We start from the raw sequence: 12,970 nt of genomic DNA, 5'->3' as shown, positions 1-12,970 counted from the left end.
TGTGTCCTGAAACCGTTCGACCTCAGATAAGTGGGATATACAATATTTGTCCTTCTGTGACTAGCTTATTTCACTTAGTGTAATGTCCTTAAGGTTGATCCATCTGTCACAGACGTCAGGATTTCCCTCTTTTTTGAAGGCTGAATAATATTCCATTGTATGTACATATCACATTTTCTTTATCCATTCATCTGTCCATGAACATTAAGGTTGTTTCCACATCTTGCAATCCATCTTAATTTCTTAACTGTTCTAATAAAATGTCAAGCTGATTTTCACCTTTCCGTTATCAGCCTCCATCAATGCACTTTCCATAACTACACAGAATGAACTTAAAAAAAAAAAAACTGCTCATCAACTCTTTGATTTCTAGATTCTTTGGAGGGATAAATATCCTGAAAAAACATTCCCACTACAAAACTAAAAATGATAAACAAGCATCTTTCTTAAATGCTGAATACTTAGGTGAGCTAGCAAGTAAGGAGGTAAAATCAGAGGGGATAAAGGGCATATCTAGAGAATGGGAAATAATGAGGAAAATTGCAGGGGGAAAGCAGGCACATTAGTCATGGTGGCCCTAAGGACAGTTTCTGGTCCCAGGAACTTAGAACCTCAGGTTCTTTGACAATTGCCTTGGAAGGTGGGGGATAAAGAACACGGACTTGGATACACACAAGGTACAGTTAGAGTATCAACCTGCACAGGGGCCAGGCTCTCCTGTGTGAATGTGTAACCACAGGTCTGTCTTCATACAATATAAATTGAGCCTTCAATTTATACTGAGTGTTCTAAGAAACCACATGTTGAGAAATTAGCACATCCTCTGTGGGTGGTGCACCGTCAACCCCGGCCTTCAGTATTTCCAGAGGAACACAATCCAAAACTAGACAACACCACAGAAACTTCCATGAGAGAGAGTCAGTGAAAACAAACAGTGAAGCTGGACATCCGAGGACTTGATGATGGAATTGAGAAGCAGAATATAAAATAAGTATGGATTAAGAAGTTTAAAAAAAAAAAGACCAAAGCAAAGAACAGATACTACTATCCAATAAAGATCCTAGCAGGTTTAAAAAAGTAGCAAGTAGCCCATCCAAAATACAAGTATTATCCTTAAGGGGCACCTGGCTAGCTCAGTCAGTAAAGCATGAGACTCTTGATCTCTGGGTTGTGAGTTTGAGCCCCACTCTGGGCCTAGAGATTACTAAAAAATAAAATATTTTTAAAGTAAATATATTATCCTTGATATTAAAAGCAACAGATCCACTAAAAAATATTTCTGATTTTACAGAAAAAAATAAAGACATTACCTGGACTATGTCATCAAGAGAGAAATCTGCCACCTCACTCTTCTTCCTTCCCCCCCCCCCGGCCCCGCCCCGCCCCAAATACCAGAGGGGTGAGACAGAGGGTAGAAGCCATGATAATACACACACTTGGGACTTAAGGAGAGGAGAGAAGATGCAAAACAATGTAGGAGAGCAACAGAGAGCTGGTAACTGAGCACTTTCCAAAACTGAATAAATTTGAAATTTGAAGAGCATAACAAATCCCAAGTAGGCAAAATAAGAAGAAATCTATACCTAGACACGTTGTAGTGAAACCACACAGCACAAGGAACACAGGTCTTAACACGAACCAGACATTTGGATTACTTAAAACACTTTCCTGCTGAAAAGTCCTCTCTGCCTCCATGTTGCCTGGTTAACATTAGGGTATTCGTCAAATTTCCATCCAAAGATCAGAGTCTACAGTTGAGAAAACAAGAACAGAAGTGACTGAGTAGAAACTTGCAGTCTCAATCACAACTTGACATGTCTGGCAAGAAAACTACCCTTGATGTTTGGTTTTAAAAAGGGCACTGGGTGATAGAAATTTAACAACGGTGATGCAACTCTGGCCAAGAAGATACATAAATATTGTGTGCTGCTAACGAGGTGGGCAGTATGGTGACGCAGCGGTGGCCCAAGCCTGGCTAACACTTCCCTGCAGCCATTCCATTTTCCTTCGTTCCTGCTGGAACACTAAACAGGAACATCCAATTGATTCATTGTTCATGCATTTTAACCTTTTCTGACTTCATCCTCAGAGAAGTTTCTTTCTTATACATATGAAAAAAAAGAAAAAAAAGTCAAATTCTACAACACAGCTACGCACCCCTTTCAGTCCTCGCGCTTAAATAACATCTCCCAGAGCTGCCTCCTCAGGACAGCTGTCCAGAACCACACAACGTCAGGGGTAAGAATGTAGAGAGAACACAATATTCAGTATCTTGGAAGACAATTTTATTCTTCTTGCTGACATCCCTTGCAACATTTTATTAACTAGTGAAAAGTGACAATCAGACATAATTTTGTTTTCAAACTGCTTTCAAAAAGCAGTAAGAAAGTAGCTATTTAGAAAAAGGAGGCCCATCAGTCTGCTTAAAGAAACATTAGACAAATTATGAAAAGTGAGAATCCCATCACATTGGAAATACATGATCAAAGCTCTGGCTAACGAACATTCAAACAGGCTCTCTTCAAACCACATTTCTCCATTTCTTTTCGAATAATCTTTTTTTCTCAGACTCTTCCAGAAGCACTTCATAATAAGCAAAGATGTCTTGCCAGCTCATTTCTTCATAAGCTGAGGTATGGCAACATTGCCACATGTTGTGCTAAGAAGCTGGAACTAAAGCCCAAGGATAGGGCTTGACCTCTGAGACCAACTATCTTTGAGACAAAGCTTAGAGAGGGTCAAGGCAAATGATGAAGGGAAGTGAATGCAAGCCTATTACCCACTTTACCAAAACCAGCTCCAGAGGGGCCTTCCTGCCCCCCACTTCACAAGATTGAAAACTTTAATGAGGAAAGAACCTGTATTGTTCCTAAAATAATACAATCCTTTTACTTTGTTTTTTAACGTACAGCTCTTCGAGAGTTTCGTTTTTAAAAAATCATCTGTAAGGGAAGAAGAATACATGTACTTAATTCAAACACTGGTTTTTAACACCCCCATGATAAGCAAATGACTAAAACATCAGGCCAGGTTTACAAGCTCCAGACAACCCTTGCATTAGGGAAAACCGGGTTTGGTTTCAGGGACAGCAGAAAGGACTCCTGCTTTCTCATGTCCGTCCCCTCACCTATGGGCTCACCATTGCCTGAAATAAACTCTGCAGGTGTCCTTTGCCTTCATTATCTGTCTTCTCAGGTTGAAAATGCACTGGGCCTGCCTCACTATCACTCTTCCCAGATACTGTGTAAGTGAAGAGATAACACTTTGCCCTGAGAATAGGTTTTAATAAGGGACAAAGGACACCGGGCAAGAGTAGATTAGCTCTCATACAAACAATTCAAAATAAATACCTAAGAGTGACGCGAGTCTGACACAAATGACAATCATTTGCCGGATGTCTGTCAGAACATATTCCGTACGTACAAATGTTAAAGATGTCACCATGTTCTGTGAGAAATACCAGCACACACCCACAGACGTCGCCAACAATAAACTAGCAAAACTTTCACAGCATGGTGGAATCCATTCTTCTGCTTACTTACTTTTAACCCAGGTTTCTGATCCTCGTCGTGTACTTCTCTGGGTTAGCAGCACTCATTACTGTAGTATAAACTGTATAGCTGAAAATGATGAGAGGAATTTTTATATACATATCATTTCCTCTAATATTCCAAAGAGGAAAAAAAAAACACCAAGCCCTTCCCTAATTGTCCCCATTGTCCTCAGGACCCAAGACAATAATACAAATAGAAGCCCATATATGTCAGAATATTTAAAATTTATAACGCAAGTGATCACACAGTGTCCTTCCTATTTTGACAATACTATGGAAGGCCAAGTTCAAATTTAAAATGCTCAGACTCCTCACAGTTCCACACTGTGGCAGTGAGGGATGCCAGCTCTTGTGGCCCTCACCCCTTGCTCTGCCCGATCCCACAAGGCACGTATGTGGACACCTCAGCCTTTGCATTCAGGCTTCAAGCATGACCCCAGGGAAAAGCCATCCCTTGGCCACCCACCAAGCACAGATATCCACAGTGGCTGCACACTGCCATCAGGAGAATACCACCCAGGACAGTGGACCACACAGGCCTGGAGCTCTTTGGGCTGAGAATTCCAGGGTACTAGGTAGTTGGGCCAGACTAGCTGGGCAAATGCTCCTGGCCCAGTGGACTCCTTATATCAAGCGACGGTCAGAGGAAGGCCAGAGTGGAGCCTCTAAATCTCAGGGATCACATCTTACCCAGATCTAAGGATGCAAAGTGCAATGTCATTTACTCAACATACTGCACAGCAAGAGACCTGAACAACATGAGCACACATGCATGCATGCACACACACAATAGGACCCCTTTCCCTGACTCCCTTCATCATCTACCTCTTGTCCCAATCACCAGCTGAGATGCATGCTCAAAGCATTTGGAGCTGGGTTGTTGCAGAACTAGTGGCCCTGGGGCCCACAGATAAATTGTACACCTGCGTGAAGACAGCACTATGAGTGCATGCAGAGCTAGTCCGAGGGAATTCAGTAGCTTATTTGCTTTGGCCATAATTCTATTCTCCATCGCTACTTTATTTATTTATTTATTTATTTATTTATTTATTTATTTATTTATAAGTTTATTTATTTGTTTTGAGAGAGACAGAGACAACACAAGTGGGAGAGGGGCAGAGAGGGAGACAGAGAATCCCAAGCAGGCTCTGCACTGTCAGCACAGAGCCCGACGTGGGGCTCGAACTCATGGAACCGTGAGATCATGACAGGAGCTGAAACCAAGAGTCAGATGCTTAACCGGCTGAGCCACCCAGGAGCCCCTCCTTCACTACTTTAATATTTTCTCTGCTTACAGCCACCTCAGAGGTTGGAGATCTATTGCAAGTGAGTGTGATTTTGTAGCACAGCACAAGGTGGCAGCATAGAGTTAACGGCTTCTGTTCAGACTTCTTTCTGTTAACTTTACACAGGGAAGAGCTTCCATTGCCAGGAATCATTCTAAGCAAAGGGCCTGAGAGTCAGTGATCTGTGTTAATTCTGGCTCAATGGTGGTTATTCTTTAAATGCAGGTCCTCTCAGGTTTTCAGTTATACAACAGAGAAAAATGTTCCTTGGTTAACTGTTTACAATTTCTAATTCTATTTCAACAAAATATTTCCTAAGCCATTTAAACATTGATAGCCTTTAACTCAGTAACTCTACTCTGAATTCTGGGCATTCAGCCAGGGAAAAGAATCCAAAGGTGGGGCGGTGGGGAAGGGGGATGTACAAATACATGTATTTCAGAATTTTAATAGGGGAAAAACTAACAACTAGAGAATGCTTAACTCAACTACACTATATTCAGTTGGCTATGGGGCACATGTTTAAAATGACCAGGGCTAGGGGCGCCTGGGTGGCGCAGTCGGTTAAGCGCCCGACTTCAGCCAGGTCACGATCTCGCGGTCCGTGAGTTTGAGCCCCGCGTCAGGCTCTGGGCTGATGGCTCGGAGCCTGGAGCCTGTTTCCGATTCTGTGTCTCCCTCTCTCTCTGCCCCTCCCCCGTTCATGCTCTGTCTCTCTCTGTCCCAAAAATAAATAAAAATGTTGAAAAAAAAAAATTTAAAATGACCAGGGCTGTTCATGGCATGAGCAATGTTTTTTTAAAAATAAATATAATTTTATTTTTATTTTATTATAATAGCAATTTTTATTATATTTTATTATCATAATAGCATTTTATTATAATAGTAATTTTTTTAAGATATAGTTATCATTTATATAATTATTTTTAAAACCATAAGAACACCCAAAAAAGAATACCCTATTTTACAAACAAATATTAGAAGGGCAAAATTGTGCCCTACTGGAAGGGATACAGTCAGCTGTATGTTGGAGCTGGCTCCTACAGGCTGGTGAGAGCCAATTGTTAAACATGTAGGAAGTTCAGGAGCCCATCATAAGCTTGAAATACGCTATGTGGGAGTATTGACACCAGGAAGTCAATTAATGCTACAATTCATGGGGGTCTTTGGTTTGTTTTTTGGCCCCCCAAACCCGCTCCCACCCAAAAGCTAGTTTACTAGCATAACTCTGGGTATCACCTATTACCCAAATGGTTCATTTACTGGAGTGGTAAATTACTGGCTAATTTGTTTTTCTGTATTGGCTGTTAGAATATTGCTCACAGAATAAATTTTTTAGTGTTAATCTTTTTATCAGGCCCTACTTACAGAAAAAACTTCCAAGGGACAATTTGAAGATATATTCCTATTATGATACAAAATGAACCACCAGTTTTAAAAATATCATCACAGCTAAGGAATCTTAAAAGTACTTGTATACAAGTTATTCTAGAGGCCATCAGGAAAACTATTTTGTATTCGTGTAAAGGAGGATCATTTCAAAGAAAAAAAAATCAATTGGGTATTTGAAACTAAAAATCACTTTATAGGTTTTGCCTGTATTAGGCTATTTCCTGAAGAGGACCATTTTGATATTCTTGCCTTGGAGAAAGCAAATAAAATAACGATGGGAGGCTAGGAAATGCTGGGTTTGGGAATTTATTGAAGTAAAAGGAGATAAAACTGTTTTGACTTGCAGATGCTTCCTCTTTCATTTCATTAAATTAAGCCCAACCTCACTAAGCAAAAAAAAAGTGTCTGCACCCCCATGAGCTAGTCCTGGGTGAGGGTAAGACAATAAAGCATCACCTTGAATGGTGATAAAAAGTAGGCTGTTGGTCTACCCAGCTTTGCTATGATGGAGACAGTGGACCTTCAGAGTTTCCTGTATAAGCCTTGTGGCTGCCTCTTAGATTTAATGAAGAGCTTCCTGTGACAGTGGCAGCTACGGCCCAGGGTTTCACTTCAGAAGACTATGTGGGTAAAACCCTGGGTTGTTAGACCCAAGAAGCCAGTGCTCACAGGATGCTACTATCAAGGGCACAGGCTAACAAAGAAACAGTAGCATAGATGCTGATTTATCTGTGGACTGAGCATGGTGGTAGCAGAAAGTTTTAGGAAGTTAAAGGGAGGCCAACAGCGTCTACAGTTTAGTTTAGTTGTTTTTTTTTTTTTTTAACTTTTAGTTTATTTATTTTGAGAGAGAGAGAATCCCAAGCAAGCTCCGTGCTGTCAGCACAGAGCCCAAAGCAGGGTTCAATCCCATGAACCATGAGATCATGATCTGAGCAGAGATCAGGAGTCAGATGCTTAACTGACTGACACACCTGGGTGCCCCTAAAGTTTAGTTTTAACAGAGTGAAATTACGGCGCTCATAACCAGTGAAGGCAGTCCCAACTACCAGACTGATTTAGGATGAACACATCTCTGCCCTCTTCCTTCCGGATCCCTCTATCCTCTTTACCTTTGTTTTTCTTTATGGACTTCTCACCTGACTTATGATATATTTGTTTATCTCCCCCTCCCCACCTCCTCCCTACTTCCCCCCAGTAAAATGCTAGTTCCATGAGAGCAGACAACTTGTTTGATTCACTGCTGTGTCCACAGCACCTAGAAAGCCTGACTGGTAGAGGCCCCCAGAAACCCCATTCTGGGGTGACGTATGAACAGATGTGTTTAAGTGTCACTTACTTGTTACAAACCGGAAACACTGACAAAACCTGCATAGGAAACAATCATATTACAAAGACTATTAAAAAGGTAGAAGAAATACATGTAGAATATCCCTAGGAAGAATAAAAGCACTTAGCACTCTAGCATGTCTTGGGGTCTACAGAGTTAGACTTTTGAATCCTTTCTCCCTTTAAATAGTGAACATATATACAACTGTGTATTTTTTTAATTTTTATTATTATTTTTATTAATTAAAAAAAATTTTTTTAACATTTATTTATTATTGAGAGACAGAGAGAGACAGAGCGTGAGCAGGGGAAGGGCAGAGGGAGAGGGAGACACAGAATCTGAAGCAGGTTCCAGGCTCTGAGCTGTCAGCACAGAGCCCAGTGTGGGGCTTGAACTCACAAGCTGTGAGATCATGACCTGAGCTGAAGTCGGAGGCACCCCCAACTGTGTCTTTTTTTAACATGCAGAAACACTTGGGTGAAGAGGAATACTTTTTAGTCTATACTGACGCAAGTTCACAAAATGTCATCTTTTTTTTTTTTTTAATTCATCTGGCTTTTTTTTTTTTTTTTTTAATTTTTTTTCAACGTTTTATTTATTTTTGGGACAGAGAGAGACAGAGCATGAACGGGGGAGGGGCAGAGAGAGAGGGAGACACAGAATCGGAAACAGGCTCCAGGCTCTGAGCCATCAGCCCAGAGCCTGACGCGGGGCTCAAACTCACGGACCGCGAGATCGTGACCTGGCTGAAGTCGGACGCCTAACCGACTGCGCCACCCAGGCGCCCCTCATCTGGCTTTTAAAAAATGTTTTCAACCAGGTGAAACTGACTCCAACACTTTAATCACTATTAACAAAGACAACAAACATCCAGGGTAAAAGCTGGACATCATGCCCCATGGAAGTTACCTGGAAGAGCGTCTCCAGGCTGAGGTTTTCCTGGCCTGTGGCATTAAGTGCTTTCATGGCAGGCGTCCTGTAAGGAGAATGGTCAGAGGTTACTGGGCACCTCAGGTAACCCTGAATCCCATCAGCTCTCATACCAGGAGGCTCAAGATAAGGCCTGACTGCATGATCTCCTTTCACCAACAAAAGGTTCCAGCCCTCAAACATGCTTCCTGACTAATCTCCGACCACCATGGCAAAATTAATTCGACAGCCAGGCCTACTGGCACCATCTGCTCAAGGAAGCTGGGATGGTGGAAATGTGTTGCATAAATAGTTGTCCCAAACACGTGGGGCAGTAAAGCCAGGGGGAAATACATAACTACCTGCTCTTCGGGGATGCAATGACTTACAAAACTTTCGAAATGAGAAGGGCCAAAGAAAGCCCTTAACTGGTTTATTTATTTCATTAAGGGACATGTTCTCCTTCCAAAAAAGGCTTACACAGAAAACCACAAACCTTGTTCTGTCCTTTCCTTTTACACATGAGTAGAGAGAGTCTCAAGAGGCAACCCAGTGAGTCATTAACAGAGCTGGTGATGGAACACAGGCCTCCTGACTCTGAGGCCAGAGCAAGTCTTACCCTCCAACACCCAACCAACCGCTAAGACCCTTCATGACACATTACACTCTCCCATCCTGGCCAAGACACTGGTGAGGGGGCCCAGGTACATGTTCTGGGAGAGGACAGCACCTGCAGTCCTCTCCAGTTCTTGTCATAAAAATGGCATATCTGGGGTGCATGGGTGGCTCAGTCGGTTAAACATCCCACTTCGGCTCAGGTCATGATCTCGTGGTTCGTGAGTTCAAACCCCACATTGGGATCTCTGCTGTCAGCAGGGAGCCTGCTGTCCTCCCCACCCCCCACCTCTACCCCTTTCCTGCTCTCTCTCTCAAAAATAATAAACTTTTTTTTTTTTTAATTTTTTTTTTTTCAACGTTTATTTATTTTTGGGACAGAGAGAGACAGAGCATGAACGGGGGAGGGGCAGAGAGAGAGGAAGACACAGAATCGGAAACAGGCTCCAGGCTCTGAGCCATCAGCCCAGAGCCCGACGCGGGGCTCGAACTCACGGACCGCGAGATCGTGACCTGGCTGAAGTCGGACGCTTAACCGACTGCGCCACCCAGGCGCCCCTAAACTTTTTTTTTTTTAAAGGACACATTCCGTTAAAAAAAATTAAAAAAAAAGAGGCGGGCGCCTGGGTGGCTCAGTCGGTTAAGTGTCCAACTTCCTCTCAGGTCATGATCACGCAGTCTGTGTGTTCGAGCCCCACGTCAGGCTCTGTGCTGACAGCTCAGAGCCTGGAACCTGTTTCAGATTCTGTGTCTCCCTTTCTCTCTGACCCTCCCCTATTCACGCTCTGTCTCTCTCTGTCTCAAAAATAAATAAACGTTAAAAAAAAAAAAAAGGACACATTCTCCTGACCCCAAGAAAGCACTGTAAAGCAGAAAGTGTATAGATGCCTACCTTCGGTCATCTTTCTCAGGTGCTGGCTTCCAGTGGTCATAATTTGTCTCAACTCGGAACCACCTACAACAAAGCACATCATCTTGTCTTACCCAAGGTCATCTGGCACATAGCTGAAGAAGAAATATATGAAAACAAAAAGAATACCTCTAGTTTCATCAATTAAAAAAATTCTTGATACAAAATGAGTTCTCATTCTACTCACGCTCCATTTAAAGGATCTAGAGGCCAAATGTCTGCGGGGCCGTTTCTGTTCCTCGTGATGACCACTCCTTCCCGAGGGGACACACCACCAATAATATAATAAACACCAGCAATAAGGGGTGTCTTGGCCAATTTATAAACAGCTGCGTCAAAGTTTTCCGACTCACTCAGGGTCTGAACAAAGAGACAAACCCACATTAGCATCACCACACACGGCAGTTATCTGCCACACCAACTGATGGACAAATGGGCCAAAGCACATTCTCCTGATATATTAAGCCATGGCTACCATCTTAACCCGCTCTGACCTCCTCCTCCTCCTGTCATCAGGGCTCCTGCGATGTCATCAGTGGGCAGCCAACAGCAGCAGGATTTTTTCTCACAACTGGAAAGACCTGCTGACAAGTTCTAGGCCTGGCTCACCAAACATGGGCTGTGTGCTTTCTAGGCAGGTCACCTTCACAAAGGATTCCCCATGTTTCCTCATCCACTTGTTCTTTCAACAGGTACTTCTGAATACCTACTATGTGCTAGCCACAGTGCTGGTGTGGGGAACAGAGCAGTGACTATGACTGACCAAACCTTGTTCACTCCAAACTTCCAAGGATGACAGGAGAGCCAATGGGCAGTGCTGACACAAGGTAAGGAGTGTCAACATAGGAGAAGGAGTTGCTACAAAAGCCATAGCAGGGGACCCAGCCTCACCCAGGGCATCAAGGAAGTATTCCAGGGAGGTATTGCACAATCTGAGGCCAAAGGGACAAATGGAAGTCAGGCTGGCGGAAAGTCATAGTTGTGGGGTTGGGCAGCTCTAGCTTGATGGAAGAGTTGGCAAAGTCTTGGAGATGAAAGACAGCATGCTGCATCAGAGCAGGGTGTGCTGATACTCCTACCCCCGGGGGTTCGTGAAGACTTCCAAAGGTCTGTGGCATGGACCATTAAGGGGATCACTTTCCATATCTTCAGCTTCCATAGGTGCTCCTTGCTTAAGCCGATCTGCTCAAGAACGGTCCTGTGGTATGGGGCCTGCCCTTCCCACCTGCATCTTCAAAATCACTCTGTACCACTTTTGGAAAGTACGTTTTCTGCTCACCCATCCTGAATATGGCCAAGGCACTGTGTCAGGGGTGGGGGTGGGGGTAAAGTCAAACAAAAGAACTATTCAAAATATTAGTGTCTGCAAAGGTGCCATCATTCAGCACCATAAACCATCAAGTCACGGCAGGGCTTTGTGGACTTTCCCCTGCTGTACACGCATTCCTGCTAGGGTGAGGTATTTAGGCTTGAACTGGTTTGTTCTGAACTCAGCAAAATTCTAGCGAGGCAGTGATGGAACATTGTTTTATGTTGCCTATACCATCCCACGATTACTATCAAGTAATTCGTTGCCTCTAACAGAGTCCTACGAGAAAAAAAGCAAAGAATGTCAGTAAGAAACGCCGGTGGCAGTGGTGACTTACTTCATTCAGGTGGCAAAAGTCAGGATGAAACATGTACCTCATCTGTTTGGTTCAGGAAATGAAGGAAATGGTCACTGACTGCTAAAGGGTAATGAAAATGTTCTAAAATTGATTGTAGAGATGGTTGCACAACTCTGAATGTACTAAAAACCAGGACGTTGTATACTTTAAATACTTGAATCATACAGCAGGTGAATCGTATGGCATTGCACCTCAATTAAATACATCTACCTTACGACCCAGCAATTCTACTCTCAAGTACTTACTCAACTGAAATGGACATACGTGTTTACAAAAAGACTTGTACAAGATTTTCTACAGCAGGCTTACTCATAATAGCCCAATACTGGAAACAGCCCAATGCCCATCAACTGGAAAATGAATAAATTGTGTCATATTCACACAACTGAATAATCTTCAGCAATAGAAAGAAATGAGCTAGTGATACAAACAACATGGATGAATTTGAAAAACATTACGCTGAGTGAAAGAAAGAGTCCCTACTCCAGGATTTCATTTCTATGCGTTCTAGAACAGGCAAACTTGTCTGTGGTGATAGAGGTCAGTGTGGTGTCATTGAGGGAGGGTGTCAGCGGAGGTTAGGAATTGGCTAGAATGGAGCAGGAGGGAAGTTTCCAGGGACTGGGGGATGTTCTGTACCTTGTTTTGTTGGTACTTACATGGATGGATAAACGAGTATGTACAGCTGTCAAAACACATTGAACCAAACCCTTAAGATCTGTGCATTTCACTGTATGTAAATTACATCTAAAACATTTAAAAATCATTTTGGTGTTTGGATTTCACCAGGTGGATGTAAATTCCAGTTTTATTTTTAAATGGCAACATTTACAATACACTGGATTTTTTGCAGCTTTTTAATCTTATGATGAAAAGTTTTAGAGGCCATCTTAAAAATGTGTGAAGGATGCATAGTTCGTCACCATTTTCAGGAAGTATCCAGGTAAGAAGTTGAGGAGCACTGCAAGTCCAGAGGGGCTAAGGTTATTTAAAGCAAGGGGAAGAAGGGCCAAAAAAGCTAAAGCTGGGCAGGACCATATCTGTGCACCAGAGATGAGCTCCTGAAAATGTGTTTACTGTAGTGAAATCACAATTTATATGTGACCTGGAACTTTGGGGCTTAATAGGTCTTGTCAAGCAGACTTTCTTTCTGTTGTATGCAGAACTACTTTCTTAATGCCTTTCTTTGCTTTGCTAATTCTGATATTTGCCCTCTAAAAGGAGGGCACATTGTTATCAGCAGAAAAGCATAATGTCATCTTTTATCTCAATCAGCTATTTAGATAAAACTACAGGCTAAAACTGTGG

At 42.7% G+C, this 12,970-nt stretch overlaps 1 protein-coding gene across 1 annotated transcript in view; it reads right to left on the bottom strand.

Annotated features, from left to right (window-relative positions):
- Positions 1-2,263: 2,263 nt before the first annotated feature.
- NAAA (N-acylethanolamine acid amidase) overlaps positions 2,264-12,970 on the bottom strand; it is a 24,599-nt gene continuing 13,892 nt past the window's right edge. Inside the window, exons 6-11 of the mRNA XM_040481032.1 lie at positions 10,183-10,355; positions 9,978-10,040; positions 8,471-8,537; positions 7,571-7,599; positions 3,543-3,620; positions 2,264-2,942 (exon numbers count right to left, since the gene is read on the bottom strand). Of these exons, the coding sequence (XP_040336966.1) occupies positions 3,545-3,620; positions 7,571-7,599; positions 8,471-8,537; positions 9,978-10,040; positions 10,183-10,355 (408 nt within the window). The 3' untranslated portion in view covers positions 2,264-2,942; positions 3,543-3,544. The remainder of the gene's footprint in view (positions 2,943-3,542; positions 3,621-7,570; positions 7,600-8,470; positions 8,538-9,977; positions 10,041-10,182; positions 10,356-12,970) is intronic.

This window comes from Herpailurus yagouaroundi, unplaced genomic scaffold, assembly GCF_014898765.1.
Source record: "Herpailurus yagouaroundi ecotype Mexico unplaced genomic scaffold, PumYag 28, whole genome shotgun sequence".
Taxonomy (NCBI): domain Eukaryota; kingdom Metazoa; phylum Chordata; class Mammalia; order Carnivora; family Felidae; genus Herpailurus; species Herpailurus yagouaroundi.
Note: the sequence above shows the minus strand (reverse complement) of the source record. Positions and strands in the feature narration are given on the sequence as shown.